Source organism: Rhincodon typus, chromosome 33 (genome assembly GCF_021869965.1).
Source record: "Rhincodon typus isolate 14 chromosome 33, sRhiTyp1.1, whole genome shotgun sequence".
Classification (NCBI taxonomy): Eukaryota; Metazoa; Chordata; class Chondrichthyes; order Orectolobiformes; family Rhincodontidae; genus Rhincodon; species Rhincodon typus.
In genome coordinates this window covers 21,988,390-22,009,695 of record NC_063364.1, presented here as the reverse complement: position 1 = coordinate 22,009,695, position 21,306 = coordinate 21,988,390, and the positions used below count along the sequence as shown (strand labels likewise).

The 21,306-nt window shown below is 43.0% G+C and overlaps 1 protein-coding gene across 1 annotated transcript in view; it reads right to left on the bottom strand.

Annotated features, from left to right (window-relative positions):
• LOC109935511 (immunoglobulin superfamily DCC subclass member 3) overlaps positions 1-21,306 on the bottom strand; it is an 80,166-nt gene that overhangs the window by 10,689 nt on the left and 48,171 nt on the right. Inside the window, exons 3-4 of the mRNA XM_048615738.1 lie at positions 9,991-10,135; positions 8,878-9,008 (exon numbers count right to left, since the gene is read on the bottom strand). Coding sequence (XP_048471695.1) covers positions 8,878-9,008; positions 9,991-10,135 — 276 coding nt within the window. The remainder of the gene's footprint in view (positions 1-8,877; positions 9,009-9,990; positions 10,136-21,306) is intronic.

Sequence of the window (21,306 nt, the reverse complement as noted above, 5' to 3'; positions counted from 1 at the left end):
GATGGTAATGCAAATGGTGTTTCTTAGCTAGCACATGGCTACTTTTGGGAAACAATTATCTTAACAGGTAGCTTATCTAGTCAGAGATAACATAGTATGGAGCTGGAGGAACACAGCAGGCCAGGCAGCATCAGAGGAGCAGGAAAGCTGACGTTTCGGGTTGGGATCCTTCTCATCATTTAGCTTACATCACATGCTTTCTTGGAAAGGCTGATTTGAACTCTTTGTTCAAAATGATTTTTTTCTTGATTGATTTATTTATTGTCATGTGTACCAAAGTACAGTGAAAAGCATTGTTCACAAGCGGTACAGGCAGACCGTAGCAAGCAAGGATGTACAGATCAAAAAGACTTAGACAGAGGCATACAGGTTACATTGCTCAGCGTGTGCACTAGGTGAGATCCATGTTAGCGACATCAGCATTATTTGAGGCTACAGAGTCCATTCATCAGTCTAATAATGGCTTCGAAGAAGCTTTACCCGAACCTGCTGGTGTATGTGTTCAGGTTTCTGTATCTTCTGCCTGACAGAAGAGGTTGTAGGAGATCATTACCAGGGTGCGATGGGTCTTTGATGATGTTGGCAGCCTTTCCCCAGCAGTGAGCCGTGTAAATGGAGTCATTGGATGAGAGGTTGGCTTCTGTGATGGTCTGGGCTGTGCACATCACCTTCTGTAGTTTCTTACGGTCCTAGGCAGAGCAGTTGCCGTACCAGGCCAGCATGCACCCGGACAGTATGCTTTCAATGGGGCATCTGTAGAAGTTGGTGAGCACCCTTACGGTCATGCCAAATTTCCAGAGCCAGAGTTTTCAGAACAGGGAGTAATCGTGTTGAAGGCGGAGCTGTAGTCAACGAGCGGGAGTCTGATGTAGTCTGATGTTTGATGTTCCAGGGATGAGTATAGGGTTAAGGATATAGCATCCACTGTGGACCTGTGGGCAAACTGTACGGCATCAGGGTGGGCTGGGAGACTGGAGTTGATGTGGGCAATGACCAGACTCTCAAAGTGCTTCTTGATTATTGAAGTCAGAGCCACTGAACAGTAGTCATTAAGGCATACTGCATGTGCTTTCTTAGGTATTGGGATGATGGTGGTCTTCTTGAAGCAGGTGGGAACTTTCGGCTTGTAGGAGGGAGAGGTTGAAAATGTTGGTCAATACCTCTGCCAGTTGGTCTGCACAGGGTCTGACTGGTCGGCTGGAGGCACCATCCGGGCCCATCGTTTTCCTTGGGTTGACTCCCAGGAAGACCGATCTGACGTCTGCAGCAGCGAGAGAGGGAACAGGTGTGACAGGGCTGTCGGGGCAGGTGACACCACGCCGCTGGCATTCTGCTCAAACAGAGCATAGAAAGCATGAAGTGCATCAGGGATGTATCTTTGACCATTATCTTGCTCTTCTTCACTTTGTATCCCGTATTGTAGTTTAGGCCTTGCCGTAGGTGGCGGGAGTCTGTTTGGTAGGCCTGGGCCTCGAACTAGGTCCAGTGCTGCCTCTTGGCCTCCCTTATGGCTTTGCAGAGGTCATATCTGGATTTTCTACATTGGTCTGGGTCATCTGACTTGAATGCTGCACGTCTGGTCTTCAGTAGGGAGTGGATTTCCTGGTTCATCCAAGGTTTAAGGTTGGGGAATACCCGGATTGACTTCTTTGGTACACAGTCCCCCACGCATTTGATAATGAAGTCCATGATGGTGGTGGCGTACTCGTCTCCACCATTTTCCGCTGAACACTTGAGAACGGTTCAGTCCACCGAGTCCAAGCAGTCCCAGAGGCGGTCTTCCACAGCCTCAGACCAGTACTGTACCTCCTTTCGTGAAGGATCCTCCTGTTTCGGTTTCTGTTTGTAAGCTGGGAGGAGGAATACAATGCTGTGATCTGATTTTCCGAAGTGTGGCCGTGGGATGGAGCAGGAGGCATCTTTGATGGTTGTGTAGCAGTGGTGCAGGATGTTCGGTCACCTGGTGAGGCAGGAGATGTGTTGGTGGTACTTTGGCAGCGCCCTCTTGAGGTTGGCTTGGTTGAAGTCACCGGCTTCAGTGAATAGGGCCTTGGGGAATTGTGTCTCTAGAGTGTTTGTGGTGGTGTAAATCTCGTCTACAGCATTCTTCACATCCGCATGGGGTGGTATGTAGACTGCTGTTGGGATGGTGGGGGTGAGCTCTTGTGGTAGGTCGCAGAGACGGCATTTTTTACTGTAAGCTATTCTAGGCCCGGGGAGCAGTGGCTTGCCAGTGTCACTACGTCCGAGCACCAGGAAGTGTTGATCAGGAAGGATACCCCCAGCGCCCTTCACCTTACCCAAGGATGCCGTGTGGTCCATGCGGTGTATGGAGAACCCGTCAGCTTGTAGGGTGCAGTCAGGAGTGAGCCAAGTCTCTGTGAAGCAGTGCGCACAACAGTCTCTCACTTTCCTCTCGAAGGTAAGTTTAGGTCTGAGTTCATCCATTTTGTTTTTGATAGCCTGAACATTTGGTAGGAGTACGCTGGGGAGAGTGGTCGTGAAACCGCGCTGTTTGAACCAGACCTTCAGGACAGAACGTTTCCCCCGTTTCCTTGTAGGTTTCCTCCATCCTCATGGTCCCGGGAGTCAGTGGTGCAAGTCTGCTTCGCCTACAGGTAAGACAGCCAGGTCCCATCAGGCTAGGCCTCCCCAGGGTGGGACATCGCGAGATTGTAGATCAGGCCTGGTCTGATTTCCTAGCCTTATTTAAAGTAACAGGTCACCTTCACAAGAACACCGACCGGGAATCTATGCTCCTCTACTTTTGACTCTAAGTTCCCAAATAGTAGTATTTTATAAAGTTTTATCACAATATAAGAGATTGGGCCCAAGAGCACAGCACTCCCTTGGTACTGTACCAAAGTGACAGCCTGATGTTTTGCTCAAGTCTTAGACTAGGAATTGAACTCAGAACATTGAGAGTTAAAGGTGAGAATGCTCAAACTGAGCCATAACAGAGAGTTAATCACTATGCTCACAATTAAGACAATAAACTGTGCAGCAAAACCTTAGGTCCTTGGGAGTTTGCTTCATTTTGCGTGTTACTCCAAAGAGAAGCTTCTGATAAAGGAATTGGTCATTGATACCGTTCAAGACTGTAAACATAGATGAAATCAACAAAGAATGGGGATGAGCATTGGGTCAGATATCCTGTTTTCATCTTCAATACTCAGAGTCAAACAATTGAAAAGCACAGAAACAGACTCATCAGTCCATCTTTCCATGTTGTCAGACATCCCAATCTGACCTAGTCCCATTTGCCAGCCCATTTCCCTCTAAACCCTTCCTGTTCATATACTCATCCAGAAGCCTTTTAAATGTTGTAATTGTATCTCTCTCATGATTTCATAAACCTTTATAAGGTCACCCCCTCAGTCTCCGATGGTCCAGGGAAAAAAAGCCCCAGCGTGTTCAAGAATCACAACTTTCCATCCCAAAGCTGCACCACTCACTCTGAACAACCTAAAGATGCAAAACTCAATATCATAAATAATAAAATTCTCTTGAAACAGGAAAAAGGTACCTGATCATAATGCGTTTGCTTCTGAGAAGCAGCGGGAGTTTCGGTGCACAGACCAACACAGTAAAATGGCTAATCAGAAAAAAGACACAGTTCCATTTCTGTAACATTTTCAAGCGCTCAGGATTGTCAAAAATGCTTCACATCCCGTAAGTATTTTATAAATAAAAACAAAAATTGCTGGAAAAGCTCAGCTGCTCTGGCAGCATCTGTGGAGAGAAATCAGAGTTAACATTTTGGGTTGACTGACCCTTCCTCAGGACTGATGATAGCTAGGAGAAATTTGGTTTCTTTTATCCAATTTTAAAAACCATAAAAAACTTTTTCCTAGTTACTGTCAGTTCTGAGGAAGGGTCACTCAACCCAAAACGTTAACTCTGATTTCTCTCCACAGATGTTGTCAGACCTGCTGAGCTTTTCCATCAATTTCCGTTTTTGTTTCTGATTTCCAGCATTCACAGTTCTTTAGGTTTTTATTTAGTGTTTTATAAATCTGCGTGCGCTAGTGTGTTTGCAAACATAACAGCCAATTTTCATACAGCAAGGTCCAACAAACATCAATATTTCCATTATTTAAGAGGGGAGAGAGGGCAACTAAAGGCCTGTTAGCTTGACTTCAGTAGTAGAGAAAATGTCAGAATCTATTATAAAAGGGTGTGATAACTGAACAATTAGAAATGAATGGTAAAATTAGGCAGAGTCAACATAGATTTATGAAAGGGAAACCATGTTTGGCAAACTCAGGACTTTTCTGAGGATATTACTTGTAGCCTGGATGAAGGAGAACCTATAGATGTGGTGTATTTGGATTTTCAAAAGATTTTAGATAAGATCCCACACAGGAGTTCAGTTAATAACACATGGGATTGGAGAAAATAAACTATTACAGGTGGAGAATTGGTCTGCAGAAAGCAGAGCAGAGGAATAAATAGAGAATGAGAGATCTTTAGTAATGTGAGGGATATGGAGATAGACTGGGAAAGCAGCATTGAGGTACATGATCAGACTTGCTCCTATACGCTCATGATCAGACAATTTGTTGGTGATGTTGATCGAGGGACTGAAAAAGTAGTCAAGACCCTGGGAATAGCTGCTCTGTGAAATAGATCCATTAAATTCAGTTGAGGAAGCAAACAGGGTCTCACAGTTAATGTCCCATTTGAAAGACAGTATCTCTGATGCTGCTGCACTCACTCAGTATTGCACTTGGAGAATTTAATGAGCCCCATCTTGTACCACTCCCTCGCCTCAAGGGCACCAGAACTCATGGGAACTAGCCGCCCCCTCGTCCCTACCCTACCCTTTCCTTCCCTCAGATTGCCCTACCATCACCTGGTGGGAGTAAACTATCGTTTCTTTATTCATTCATTCACGGGGTGTCACCGGCTAAGCCAGCATTTATTGCCCATCCCTAATTGCCCAGAGGGCAGTTAAAAGTCAACCATGTTGCTGTGGGTCTGGAGTCACACGTAGGCCAGACCAGGTAAGGATGGCAGTTTCCTTCCCTAAAGGACGTTAGTAAACCAAATGGGTTTTCCTACAACAGATTCACAGTAATCATCAGACTCTTAATTCCAGATTTTCATTGAATTCAAATTCCACTATCCGCCATGGCAGGATTCAAACCCAGATCTCCAGAACATTACCTGGGTCTCTGGATTAATGGTCCAGCGATAATACCACTAGGCTGTCACCTTCCCTATCTGTTGGTATATGGATTTGTCACCCTGCCAGCAGGCACCCTGTACAGCCTGAGCCCACCTACAAACCCAGGTCAATCAGCAAATACTGGGCACGGTGTCTCTCCTGTAATCCTGGAGCCAGAAGGTGTGATAAATGAAATCTGAGGTGCTGCAACATCACCAGAAATCAATCTAACCAAATACTAAGAAGGTAATAACTGGAAGTGGTTGCTAACATTTGCAGTAGGCACTTTAAAACAAGGAAACTGTAGAATCTTCATGTGGATAAATTAAAATCACGTTGTTGTCAAGCCCATCAAATCATCTGAATTATTTATGCCACTTGAAATGCTACAGCCTGGAGAGCACAATAAGCAAACATCAGCATGTTTAACTCAGTCTACAGGCTCCTGGGGTTGACAAGTAAGGCCTGAATAATAAATGCCAATACCACCTTCATCCATTTTTATCTGAATTCCTTTCAGGCGAATAGCAACTGGTTGAAATGTTGGGGCTTTTGTTATTGTTGTTCATCCAACACAAAGATCAAAGCAAGTTCCAATGTCAAAATGCAAGCTCATAGTCTGAGAGAACACAACAGAATAAAAAAGTGTTGCCTTTTCGGGTACAGACTGGTTGATGCTGTAGCTCACTGGTCGTGACAGTCCTGTTCCATTCTGCTGCTGGAGTAGTGTTCCCCTGACACCCGAGCTGATTAATACATTGCTCAGTGTCACATTGCGCAAAACTATGCAGCCAAGGAAGATCCCAGGATCAATTCCTGCTCCATGCTGGGCAAAGTTATTCCAACAACAACAACAGATTAATTTAGATGCTGCCTACAACACAGTAAAGTGGAAAAAAAAATGCCCCAAGGCTCTTCCCAGGAGCTTGATGTGCACAAACCGATATTTAATCAGTGATCTCGAAGGCAGAGACAGCGAGAGGTCAGGTGTGGAGAGATTTAGGGAGAGAATTCCAGAGTTTAGGGCCGATGTAGCTGAATATCACAAAATGCAGGAAATCTGAAATCAAAACAGAAAATGGAGGAACTACGCGAGCATGTCAGGCAGCATCTGAGCGGAGGGAGACCGAGTGATAATGACCTTTCTAGTTCTGAGGAGAGCTCAGCGACCTGAATGTTAACTCTATTCTGTTCTCTCCACAGATGCTGCCTGACCGGCTGAGTGTTTCCAACATCTTCTCTGTTTGTTAGGGCTGAAAAAAATCAATGTTGGGAGCAATTAAGTCAGTGGATGAGGAAGGGGCCAGATTTGGTGGATCACAGAAATTTCAAAGGGTTGTCGGACTATGAAAAGTCTAAGAGATGGGGACAAACCAGGCCATGGAGAGATCCGAAAACAAGGAGGGAGCTGAATTTTACTGCTAAAGGGTCGGCAGACCAAGAGACAGTACTGGTAGCATGCACTGACCACAGCATAGGAAACAGGGGAATGTTGCAACTAACTTTAGACTAAGCCAGAAAGGGGAAAGAAATCCGCTGACTCCAAATTATTGCTCAGTCCTGCTGAAAAGTGTATGCTAATAGATCATCGATGTGGCCAGTATCAAGACTCAACTGTAATATAACCTGTACCATAAAAGCTCATTGCTGCTTAGCGCCAAAGCTTGGTATCAGCTATGGTTCAGTTGGCAGAACTTTTACAATGGAGTAACAAGGTGTTGAGTTCAAGTCCGATTCGAAGGCTTAAGCACAAGGATCAAGGCAGTACTGAAGAAGTGCTGTTGTGTTCACTAGTGTTCTCTCAGGTGAGAGAGAGATCTAGCCATGTTTAATCTCTCAGGTGAACACAGAAGAACCATTAACACTACTTCGAATCCTCAGTAATCCCCAGTATCTTGGCTATCATTTAGCCCTCAATCAACATCACAAAAAAAAACATATTATCTGATCATTACTACATTGCTGTTTTGGGACCATGTTGTGTGCAAATTGGCAGCTGCGTTTTCTACATTACAACAGTGGCTACACTTCAAGGATATCGCATTAGCTGTAAAGCACTTTGAGATGCCTGATGGTTGTGTACAGACCTGTCCCACTCGCTGCCTTGTTCCCTCAGTCCTGGGGATGGGGAATAACAGTCAGTGTGCCAGGGAGTGGGAGAGAGGTGACAGGAGCAGTATCTAGAGTTCAGCAGTCAGCAAAATACAACACCTGGTTCAAATTCATTTAAAACATTTGCAACACACTAGTTTTATTGCTCCTGTTTCTTTGATGCATGCACCTCACTTCAGCATCATTGGTAGCAACATCTCAGATTGAATGGCAAGGAATACACCCTTACAGTTATAGTGACAATAAATATAGGCAATATAAGATTACATTTCAACTAATGATGTGTAAAAGTTAGAGATATTACAAGAGTTCCAAACCAGATAAAAATTTCAACACGTTTGTACAGAGACTGCACACAGGAACACTGGTGTAGAGACAGAATTCTGCAAAGTCCTAGAATAAATATGAATATAAAAAATATTTTTGAATATAAGTCATCCTCATATAAGAGATTCTAATTTATTAGGATCTGCCTGTTACTTGAGGTTCACTCTGCAAGTTGCAATGTCGTGTAAAGTCATAACAAAGACCAAGGAGTCTGTCTAAAACCAGCAAGCTTACATTGTTATCAGTACATCACAGTTCGAGCTGTGTGCACTTAGACACCATAAGAAAAATACAGCTTCATCACTGCCTGGTCTAGAAACACTTGGCCATTTTACATCAAACTGCTGACTGGCTATAGGAAGCAGCAGTCACAGGTCAATATGAAATCCATTGTGATGTGTGAGAGGAGTTCTCGTGGGTCACATTTGGTATTGCAAAGCTGGAGAGAGGTGAGAAGCAGGGCAGGATAAACCACCAGCTTATGTAACAGGAGCATGGGACAGTGTCATTCTCATGTGGCATTGTTCAGTCACACAGTACTGACTGCTTCCGTTTCAATGCTCTTTTTCTCCAGTGATTATGAAGTTCATTTTCTACTGTTTCTGTTCTGACAATCTCAGCAGTGGAACAGCAGGTCTTCATGTAACACTGAATGTAAGACGACAGCTTTCTAAGCCACGTGAACCGTCGTGTTTGTGCTGGGCCAGGCAGAAAATCCAGAATATGAATATTAATGACTTGGTAATGCGCTGCGCTCATCTTTGAAATTCTAATATTAGAAACAATTAAGCACTGCTCTCAAATCAAATACCTCAGGGAATTAGGTAAGTGCAGATTTGATGAGATGCGTTCTGACAGAGCCAATATGAACCCTCCTGTAAAAGTGGCTCACAAAGAAACCATCCCCCCACCGTAACCCGTGTCTGAAGGGTCCTGAGTATACACCGCTTTGCAATGGTGCCATGCACCAGAAATGCAAATGTTGCAGCAGCAAACAGCACCAGGCTCCGCTGTGCTGAAGAACTCATTGGTCCGGGCTGTGTCAATCTTCAGACTGTGGCCAAGCAGTCCCAAGCAATGGACTGCACCACAATGTCCCTCTGATAGCTGTGCCTGAGACTTGGCAAGTCTGTGGGCGTTTTTAGACTGCTTTACTTTCTCAGAAGAGCGTGCTTGTGTGCGTTCAAGACGCAAGGAAGACCTCAGAAGTTAGCAGCTCATGTTACGTTTTCCATTGAGCATTCTGCCCAAGGAGAAACAGTACCAACCTGACACAGTGAGACTGGCTTCTTCGCTATGTCTTGTGTCGGCAGTGTTAGCTGCCACACACTGGTATATTCCACTGTCTTCTTCACCCACTCGTGTAATCTGCAGGACCCCCGTTGGCAGAAAGGTGAACCTGAAAGATAAAGAAGGCAGTTAACTTGTTGGTTGGGCAGTGAGTGAGTGAGTTTTCTTTCTAAAGTGGGAGTCAGTCTGGCCTATCCATACCCATGGCCTCTTTCTCCAGAAAGGAGAAAGAAACCAGATATATGGGAATGCCACTGCCTGCAAGTTCCCCTCCAAGCCACACACCATCCTGACTTGGAAATATTTCAGCTGTTCCTTCACAGTCACAGAGTGAATATCCTTGAACACCCTCCCCAACAGCATTTTGAGTGTTCCTACAGCATATAGACTGCAGCGGTTCAAGAAGGCAGCTCACCACCACCTTCTCAAGGATGAGTCACATCCCAAGGAAGAAGAAAATAAACAATAATGGATGGATTTTCAGTTCCATGTAAAACCAAAGATCCTTCCTTTCAGTTGTTGAGTGGTTCTCACTTATGTTAGATCCAAACAATCACTCCAATCTCCAACCACTATGCAGGGACCCATATTATCCTGCCTATTATTAAGGCAGCTTGTTCCACTCTATCTCAGACATGCTGACTACTTGATGTGTAGACTCTGCCTGAAGAGTTATAAGTCCTTTAAAGACCGCACCACTGAGATTTCACATTTATGAATACTTCCCATTTCGACGTGTCAAATACAAAGTGATGTAGTAACATTTCCTTCCAACAAATGGCGCTCTTGCACCCTGCCAATTGTGAAGACTGCAATTTAGAACTGTGAATGGATGGCAGGAATCTGAAGTGACTGTTCAGGTTTCTCAGTGGATGGCTGAGTTTCTGCAGGGAATATGCACTCTTTCCCAAGGATTATAAAGTTCCAAGTATCATTCTTTTGGTGTAATTTATAAAGAGGTAAGAAAATGGCCATCAGATGACAAGGTAGTATATGTACTCCTGTTCAATCATGCTACTTGGGAAGAGAATGATGACAACTTTGAGAACTTGCTGATGCAACTGGACAGAAAGGTTTAGGAGGCACAATACCTGTCATCACTTGGCTCAAGAGCCCTGCGATTCTTCAGCCACATGATCAATGGCTCTGGTAAACCATGAATCTGACACTGAAACCTGGCAACACCACCTTCCTCCACCATCATCGACTGGGGCTGCACGTGAAATGGAGACAGAGCTGGGGGAAATCGAAAAAAAACATCAACATTAGGAACCTTAAGGCCAAGTGGGAAAGGCAGCAAAGGCTGTGCCTTTTTTGCTTCCCATATTGAAAGGCACATGTGTCAAACATTAACCTTTCAACAGGAAGCCCATCACTCAACAAAAGTAACATTTCTATAGCGCCTTTAATGTCTCAAGGCACTGCGAAGGAGTGTTTGAAGGCCAAGCCATACAAGGTGGTATTCAGGTAGACAACCTAATGCTTGCTTAAATATGTAGGCTTTAAGGAATGTCTCAGAAGACAATAGAGAGAGCTAGGGAATAAATTCCACGGCTTTGGACCCAAACAGCAGAAGGGATGACTGCTCAACAAACAGTTACAGCTCCGCCAGGGTCACTGGAGCTGGCAGTGGTAGTATCACTGGGTTAATAATCCAGAACTTCAGGTTTATGTTTTGGGAATATGGGTTCAAATCCCACAAATGGCAAATGGTAAAATCTGAATTCAAATTTTAAAATATAGGGAGTCAAAAGCTAGTCTAATGGCGATCCTATAACATAAAAACCCATCTGTTTCACTGATGTCTTTTAGGGAAAGATATTTGCAATACATGCGATTCCAGACTGACAGCAATGTGGTTGACTCTTAACTGCCCTCTTAAGCAAGCTACTTAGATCAAGGGCAATTAGGGATGGCCAATAAATGCTGACACAGCCAGCGAAGCCCACATGAAAAAATATGAAAATCTCTACTCTCCCTATCACAGACCCTATAGCAATAGTTAGTGATAATCAAAGTTACAAAGGTTATAAACACCTACAAGATAATGGCAGCCTGCCTTTAGAGTTTCAGTGCAGTGATTAGCTGCAACCTTTACATACAGGTTCACTGAGCAATAACAATCATTTCCAATAGATCAGAACACTGACACCAACTGTCTTGCAAAAATTGGAGGATCACAAGAGAGCAGTTTACGATTCGCAAAACCTCCTTTCACCAGGTCTATTACTGCAGGGAATAGCCCAATTCAGATGAAAAGCTCACTCAAAAAGCAAAGATTTTTGGCTGCATGTCACGGAGAAGGCAAACCAATTGAAAACACAGACTGCTCTGAGGTAAGGTGGCAGTGCCAACATCATTTGACTCTGCACGTGAACTATCGTCACTCTGCTCTCCTCCTCCCCTCAGAATCCCCATCCTTCTTACTTAGGGCTCCACTTACACCTAGCCTGTCCCAGGCTCCCTGCTCATCAATTCTGTCGGCCCCGATCTTCCAGTTAAGCGCCCTTCTGTTCACCCCACTCACTATCTCCCTGGTCAGCCTATTCCTGAGACTGCAGTGCCTCCTCCCCACTTGCTGCCTTGTTCCCTCACTCCTGGGGATGGGGAAGAGCGAGTCAGTGTGCTGGGGAGTAGAGGGGAGGTGACAAGACAAGGCTATCTAGAGTGCAGCAGTCAGTGAAATACAATGCCTGGTTTAAATGCATTTAAAACATTTGCAAAACACTAATTTTATTGTTCCTTTATCTTGAATGCAGGCACCTCACTGCAGCATCATTGGCAGCAACATCTCTGTGACTGAATGGCTAGGACTGCACCCAAACAGTTACAGTGACAATAAATATAGACAATAAAGGATTACACTTTAACTAATAATCTCTAAGAGTTACGGAAATATTACAAGAACTCCAAACCAGATAAAAATTGCAGTATGTTTGTGCACAGACTGCATACAGGAACACTGGGGGTAGGGACAGAAAACACTGCCAACTCCTGGGATTGGGACAAACTGCATCAAGCAGCACTGGGATAAGAAAAATACACACTGGGAAACGTTGCACAATAAGACTGGCTTTGAGACATTAAGCCTGTCTGGGGAAGACAATATGAAGACAACATACCCACAACACTTATTATAAACAATAAAGCATAGCGCTTATTGTAAAACCTTTGGGTATGCATCACATGGCGCACTATTGGACTCTGGTATATACCACACTCACATTACCACTTGAACTCTCCAGCGTACCAACTGTTTAGCACCAATGGGAACCTAGCCAAAGCGGCATGGCTGAAGTAGTAATGGCCTCAAAATGTGATTGGTAGACTTTACTGTTCTAAGTACGAACCAGAATGTATCATCTTTCACTTACACTGTTGAAGTAATGTATATGACCTTGACATTGGAACAGCAGTGTTTGGCAATGTTTATAACTCGATCCTGGAACACAGAATGATTGCCAATGTTTCTAACTATCCCTGGACACAGAATGATTGGGAATGTTTATAACTCTATCCTGGGACAGGAATCTCTATAAATCATTCCTGGGAGATGCAATGATTCGGAATGTTTATACCTATCTGGGATATAAAATGACTGAGAATATTTTATTCTATCATGGGGCAATCAACGATTGGGAGTGTACTGGCAGATCAATGGTGAAAATGTTAGTTGCCCTGCAGCATAAAGATCTATCCTGAGAGGCAGTTCACCAACAGCAACTAAAAACTCAAGCCTTTGATTGAATTCAGCACAAACGGAAAGACTAATTCTATTAAACTAACAGCATTATATCCACATCAGCCCCTAATTCGAACTAAAAACAATTTAAAAGGCTCCATGTAAACAGTCATGTAATGTAAAAATTGAATTATAATTACTTTAACAAAGGCCTTGAAAGGCTAAACTAAGGACACATCAGTACCGACCAAGAAAGGTCAGCGTTACAAACAAATAACAATATGGAACACGGTCCCAACCTAGGTATTGACTTCTTACAGAATCCTTTTAAGGACCTAATTTTCAACTGTCAAGTTCTGTAAATATCGACACTTAAACCACCTTTTACATTGCTGTCACAGAATGGTCAGGACGCTCAGCTTAGCCGAGATGATTGTTTTGTCTGATTGAGAGTTGGGAGGATGTAGGTTAAAACCGCACAGGTATTACAAACACACAGGGCAATTTTGTTAGTGGATGCTGCTGGTTATATTCTGTTGCCAGCAGAATTCAGCCATGCATTGCCCACAATGTTACGACTGTGCATTAATAGCGTGAAAAGTCACGTTCAGCAGGTGACTTTCCAGCAAGGTGTGGCTGTGTAAAGATATCCCATGATACAACAGCACCAATGCTGCATTGTCAAAAGTGTTGTCCATGAGGTGAGACATTAAGGTACTCTTCCTGGTTCAGCTGGATATAAACAATTGCCGAACACATTTCAAGCCAAGAAGGAATTTCTCCTGATGTCCCGATCTTTCCTCAACCAGCACCACCTTAATTTAGTATTGTTTCTTCAGACATTGTTACATACAAAATGGCTTCTTCAATAGTATTCATGGCCATAATGACTACAATTCAAAGCAATCCACTGTATGTGAAGAACATCAGGCTTTTTCCAAGGACTATCCTACATCTCCATGTCCTCCTTGGAAAATGAACAGAGCAACTTGAGACTTCTCTATCAGTTATGTGAACATCAACTTTTGTCCAAAAGAATTGGGCTTTTTTCAGTTTCCATGTAGTCCACTCTGCACTGAAGTCAATGTTGCAAAAGGGTCCGGAGTGGAAATGAGTGTAGATGGACCTCAGATAATCACCGTGGAGGAAGAGCATTGATCTGGTGATTGGGTTAAGACCATAAGAAATAGGAACAGGAGTTAACCATTTGGCCCCTTGAGCCTGCTCCACTATTCAACAGGATCACTTTTCTGCCTTTTCCCCGTAACCCTTGATTCCCATACTGATCAAGAATCTATCTACCTTGGCTTTAAATATTCACAAGGACACTAATCCCACAGCTCTCTGTGACAAGGATTTCAAAACACTCACAACCCTATGAAAGAAGACATTCCTCCTCATCTCAGTCTTAAAATGGCACCCTTTAATTCTGAGACTATGCCTCTGGTCCTAGACTCTCCCATATGCTGAAAAGTCCTCTCAGCATTTATCTTGTTAAGTCTCTTAAGAATCCTATATATTTCAATGAAATCCCCTCTCATTCTTCTAAATTGCTGTGTGTAGAGTCCCAACCTGCTTAGCATTTGCCCATAAGGCAATCCATCCACATTGGGAATCATCCTAGCGAATGTTCTCTGAACTGACTCCAATGAAATGATATCTTTCCTTAAATAAGGGGTCCAAAACTGCTCACCATACTCTAGATACATAACGTTTGAGGACTCTGTGTCTACAGTCGATGGAATTTAGAAGGATGAGGGGGAATCTAATTGAACCTTACAGAATATTGACCCGCCTGGACAGAGTGGACATTGGGAAGATGTTTCCATTAGCAGGAGAGACTCGCACGCAAGGCCGCAGCTTTAGAGTAAAGGGAAAACCCTTTAGAACAGAGATGGGGAGAGTGGTGAATCTATGGAATTAATTGCCACAGGTGGCTGTGGAGGCCAGGTTATTGAGTATATTTAGTATACTGGGCAGCACGGTGACTCAGTGGTTAGCACTGCTGCCTCACAGCGCCAGGGACCTGGGTTCAATTCCACCCTCAGGCGACTGTCTGTGTGGAGTATGCACATTCTCCCATGTCTGCGTGGGTTTCCTCCGGGTGCTCCAGTTTCCTCCCACAGTCCAAAGATGTGCAGGCTAGGTGGATTGGCCATGCCAAATTGTCCATAGTGTTCAGGAATGTGTAGATTGGGGGGATGGGTCTGGGTGGGATGCTCTGAGTGTCGACGTGGACTTGTTGGGCCGAAGGGCCTGTTTCCACACTGTAGGGATTCTATGATCCTATGATTACAGGGAGAATGGGGTTGAGAAACTTATCAGCCATGATTGAATGGCGGAGCAGACTCGATGGGTCAAATGGCCTAATTTCTGCTCCTATATCATACGGTGTTATAGATGTGGTCTCACCAGCACCTGCTACCATGGCAGTAAGAATTTCCTACTTTCATAATCCAACCACCTTGATCCAACATTCCATTAGCCTTCCTGTTTACCTGCTGTATCTGTGTGAATTTGAGCTGAATGACCATTGTGATGAAGATGTAGTAACTTGACAATGTAGGGTGAAAGGAATTTATGATCTCATGATCAGATAAAAAGATCATTTTAATCTAGTGACCGAGAAACCATCTTCTCATGATCTGTGTGAAGGGCAACTGCGACATGAATGTACTGGGTATTTGAACGGACTCAAAACTATTGCTCAATGGCTACTTGTAACTGGGCACTTTCTCATTGGATTTCAAAGCATGAGATTCTCTAGTTCTTTCCTAAGCAACACAAATGCGAGATGTCATCTCATGACAGAGGGTGAAGGAAAAATAAACTCAAGGTAGAGGTGAAATGAACTGCCTGTCTGTCTTGTAACACTGATCGAAACAGGCATCCATCTCCAGTGCTTCATAAATCACTAATGGTTGGCACAGGAGGTTCTGAGATAATTAATGGATGAAGTAAGGCATTAAATGAAATATATGCAGAGTGACAGAACAGCAGGCTCAGTCAGCATTTCAGTGGTGAAAACAGCCCCTATACAAAGAGCAAGTCTCCTTGAAAACTATCCTGAAATATTTCTAAGCTTCTGCAATGGGGGGAGCCATGAGAGGCAAAACAATGCTCAGAAACAATCTGCCATTCATGGGCGAGAAAGCTGACAGCTAATTAGACCAGGATGCAATCGACAACAGCTCAGTGCTCTATCAAATTAACATGAACTCCTCAAACAGCATTGCATGGGAGCAGCATGGAACACAGATCTTGGAAGAGATACTGACACCTCAGTGACGTCTCCTATAATGTATTCTGTCTTTTCAACGCTTGCATTTAATTAAGTTAAATTTTCACTGAGGATACTGTAATGGTGAATGTGGGAAAGAATAATAAGGGCCTAGAAAAAACAGAATGTAAAAGTAAAAGTATTTGAAAGGATGGCTAGATAGGTGGAAATAATAGATAGAAATACTCATGGCACCACACAGATTGCGAATCGCTGGCCTTTGGAAAGTGGCAATATAAAAACATTGAAAAGGGGAACAGCTCCACCATTCAACATGATCATGGCTGATCATCCAACTCAACCCCCTGTTCCTGCTTTCTCCCCATATCCTTTGAGCCCTTCAGCACTACATGTAACACCTTCTCGAAAACATTCAACGTTTTGGCCTCAACCACTTTCTGTGGCAGAGGATTCCACAGGCTCACCACTCTCTAGGTGAAGAAATTTCTCCTCATCTCAGTCCAAAATGGCTTACCCTGTACCTTTTGAATATGATCCCTAGCTATTGAGTGGATTGAAGAAAACTGGGAGTTTGCTACACAAGTAAGGTTTTAAGAGTTGTTAATCTTCTAAGGTATGGTGACAAGAGAATTAGTCATTAGCATTTCGCAGGCTTGGGAAAGGTGATAATGTACAATGCCACCGATTTAAACTATTAACGCTTTATTTGGAAGTGACCCAAGAAAGTAGTTTGTTTTGAAAACACTGGATACAAGAGCATGCCATTCTCTAACTTTACAGTACCATACAACATTTTGATCACTGACTCTGGTTTTGAGTTGCCCGTGAGAAATTACTGGCAATTTTATAATGTTTTGGTTCCCAATTGCAATACACCTAGATTATTTTACATAATTATATATGTGTCTTGGCTAGGCCTTGGTCTAGAATGCAAGGCAGGATAAAGCTCTGGTCCATTAGCATCAGAGCCTCAAGATCATCAAACAGCAGGGAAGCAGTAGCTAAGATGGATGATCACAACTTCCTCTTCAATCTTTCAGCAAGAGTAGAAGAACATTTTTCACACAGAGGGTTGTTAGGATGTGAGACATTTTACAAGAAACAGAGGCTGAAGTAGAATCAGAATAGACTTTAAAAGCCAAGTGGATTAAAAGACAAGTGGATAAGTAAATTAGAAAGGAAAAATGTAATAGTTATGAGGAAAGGCCTATTGTTAACTCTTTCAGAGAGACTGCATTGGTGCTGCTAACTATCACTACTATGTTGCACACCCTGGAGGTCCAACCAGCAATAGTAATACTAACTGCTCGCTTCCAGCTACTGACACAGGACTTGATGATGCACAAATAAATAGGTTTAGAAGTTCCTGGGTGATTAAAAAATAATTTCATCACATGTCCTTGTACATCCTGAGAGCTGCAGGATGCAATGAGAACGGAGTTGTTGATTGAGCACAGGGATCAATCTTGATCAATTAGTTCAAGACTGATGTGATGCTCAAAAACTCCAGTGGAGGTGAACTTTGAAATCATGGGTCCAAAGTCATGTGGTCCTCTCAAGTATGCCATGCAAAGCACACTGAAATTACTCATAAACTGCATCCCAAAATGTTACCTTCTGAAAGAAATCTATTGATTTTGTGTTTGAATTGATCGTTAGTAGCTACTTTAAATGGTTCTCAATGGAGGGTGTTCTGTAGTTTGATCACTTGATCACTGAAATATTGGCTTGGGTTTTTACAGCTACAAATTGGCCGGGTTATCCTCTGTGCTTATGTAATACAGGCCATAGTGAGATCAGGCTGTCAAACTGACATCATCCCATCAATCTGTGATAATGTGGGAGATAACTCAGATACCCAATTCAGAAGCTCACAGGTTTTTTTCAAACAAAAATGTGAACAAGCTACTGAGCTTCTCAAAGACTCCTTTGACTTCAATTTCTCATCGCCCACTCCATTTCGCAATGGTCACAAGGGGAAAAAGGGTGGGAATGATTTACTCCAAGCATGAGAAGGCATCACAAGGGTGAACGAAAAGACCAGAAAATGGGACCATGTGTACAGCGCGCAATGGTTCAATGTTATGAAGACTTAATCTTCTTGTTTGACCGTAACTGACTTCTTGTTAATGAACCGACCCCACTCATACCTGACATCCCAGTCTAGTACCCGACTGGGGAGGGTGGAGCCTTTCACATCTCCCCAGTGCTAATTGGCCACCTTCCCATCAGGCAGCTGTTGATTAACTGGCTGGCACTTGGTTCACTCTGGAGAGATCGTGGGGACGGAGTCGAGGGTGGGTGCAAACAGATCCAGCTTTCCCTAATCTGCCTCCTTCACCCTGCTACAAAGTGTAAAATCCCACCTGAATCCACATTCCAGTTTGGAATGCACATCCCTTGAGGTACAGGTCATGTCCTCTGGCTCCACTTCTGGACAAGGTGAAATAGCTTGTCAAGATCAAGTTTGTCATGGAAACATTCACCATCTTTATAAATATGTCAACCTTGGCTCCATTACCACACAGACATTTGAGTAGGAAGTGTGTCCAAGTGCAGTTAGAGATACTGACCTTGAGATTGGGCCTTAAGCTGAGGTCCCTTCTCAACTGAATGTACACAAACCCATGGCACAATTTAAAGTAGAGTGGAAAAGATCTCCTACTGGTGTAACCAACATGTATCCCTCAACCAATTACTTCAATGACATTTGGGGCTTGCTGTTCATGAATTGATTGCTATATTTACTTCACAATAGCTGTTTTTCAAGATTACACAATTGGCTTTAAAACATTTCAGTACATCCCAAGGCTGTAAAAGTCACTACGTAAATGCAATTTTTAAAAATATGTTTCAAAATAATTTGATGTTAATGATTTGTCACAGGACCCAAAACCCTAAAAATTATAGATAGCAAAAAACAATTCAAGTGGTACCTATTCAGCTATTATCCCAATTCAAAACCAAAAACAGCAGAGACAGGCACAGGAATTCCTAGAAGCCTGGTTCTCCACTAAGAAAGCCATCAATAAACACATACAGCTAGACCCCATATGCACTCCATTGCGAAGGAAAACCGGAGTGAGGTAATCCAGTTCAACGGACACCAGAGTTTAAATAACAGGTGGGAAAACACAACGGCGCTTCATCAGAGGCTGCACTGATGATGTTACCCAGCAGGGTAATGAAATGTCTGTGGAACAGTGAACCAGCTCGGCGAGCCAACCAACCTCAACATCCACAACCCGCGCTACAAATCTAATCTAAAACCTTACAAAAACAAAAAGGACATCAACGTTTTGAAGGAACAGTATTTGCCTCAATCTGTTTGGGTACAACTAATCAGCACAACAAGCCATTGAATCTAACATTCACATCAATACTTATGGCCTTCACTAGCTAACAAAGCTGCATTTGTGCCTAACACTGTTCCTCATTTGAGGCTGTTTAATATCAGACCAGATTACCTATTTGCTGCAATGAGACAACATTACTCAAGTGAACTCCAACATCAGTCTACCCATCATTTAAGCTGTAACTGAAACAAGTGGTCAATCGGAACTAGTTTCAATTCTTCATACCAGCATGGACAAACAAGTGATAATTGTGAAAAATGACATGAGTTTAATGGTAATGACTAACTGAACTGCAACATGCACTCCCATTTATTATCTACTGATAGCCATCAAATTATGGCAGCGTTGCAACTGTACAAGCATTAGTGAGACCACACCTGGAATATTGCATAGTTTTGATCCCCTTACTAGAGGAGGATTGTAGTTGTATTGGAGGCAGTTCAGAGGAGGTTCACTAGATTGATTTCAGACATGAAGAGTTTGTCTTATGAAGAGAAATTGAGCAGATTAGGCCTATACTTGCTGAAGTTTAAAAGAATGAGAAGAGATCCAGTTGAGGTACATAAGATGGAAAAGGGGATTGACAAAGCAGACATACAGAGACTGTTTCCTCATGTAGGACAATCTAGAACAACAGGTCATAGTTTTAGGATAAGGAGTAGCAGATTTAAAACAGTGATGAGGAGAAGTTACTTCTCTCGAAGGATCTTGAATCTGTGGAATTCAATGCCCCAGAATGTGGTGGATGCCAGGACATTGAGTAAATTTAAGGAAGAGAGAGACAGATTTTTAATGAGGAATGGGTTGAAGGGTTATAGACAGAGGGCAGGAAAGTGGAGTTGAGGCTGAGATGAGGTCAGCCATGATCATATAAAATGGCGGAGCAGAGTGGAGGGGGTGAATTGCCTACTCCTGCTCCTGGTTCTTATGTTCTAAAGGCCTTACTGTACCCTATTTACTTTATAACAACACATTAAATATATCCTATTCATCCCACTACACCCACGCATGTATATTCTGTGTAGTATATTATTACACTCTTCAACATAATGGGCAGACAGTACTTTAACAATCTCTAGAATATCACACACACATTAATGTAACTGTTCAATAAACCTCACAAACTGACTTTAATATCTTTCAATAAATGCTAGACCTCACCATACAGTAACACTCTGGTGCATTTTGCTGTAATACTTTCAGGTATAATCCACATTTCATTATATTACACTCAAATATACTACAATGCTCATAGCTGATAGAGATTCAGCACATAGACTTCAGCACAATATTTCTGACCTCTCTGACCTTTCCCTATCTGCCAAGGTAAAAGCACTTTGTAGCACACCTCATTTCTCATTTAAAACTTTGATATATGCCAGAACTCATGACACACTTACACAACAATATGCCAGCCCAGTGGTCTCAATGACTGCTCAGCATTTCTGAGGTTAATATTAATTTTAAAGTACACAGGCATAACTGCTACCTTTCAGAGAACATTCAACTTACTGAGCACAACTAACTAGATTTATTACTTTGGCAATGCTACACAGCAATTTAGCAAAACCCATAAAAACAATACAGTAGTTTTAATTGTATTACTGATCATAATCTTAATGGATCTTCAGAGACTCGCTGATCTATCCCAGATACCAGAACCTTAATGAGATTAGAGAGCCAGATGAATCCATTTTAAATCCTGTACAGGGATTATGAATTCTGGACAGTTAATACAATCTCCTTTTGAAGGGTTAGCACACACGTTGCCATTATGCTTATATATGTGGTTATACTTAGCACTCAGGAGTAGGCCATTTGCCTTCAATAAGATCATGTCTGATCAAATTGTGGCCACAACACCATTCTCCTGTCTGCTCCCCAGAACCTTCAGCTCATTTGTAAATGGAACATCTAACTCAGCCTTGAGAATCCACAGCTGTAGAGAATTCCAAAGGTTAGTGATACTCTGTAGATGTAGATGTTCCTTTTCATTTCCACTGTAAACTGGAGACCTTTCGGTCTAAGAAGACAGAAAGGACTGCAGATGCTGGAAGCGAGAGTCAAAAACACGCAGAGCTGGAAAAGCACAGCAGGTCAGACAGCATCCGAGGAGCAAGAAAGTCAA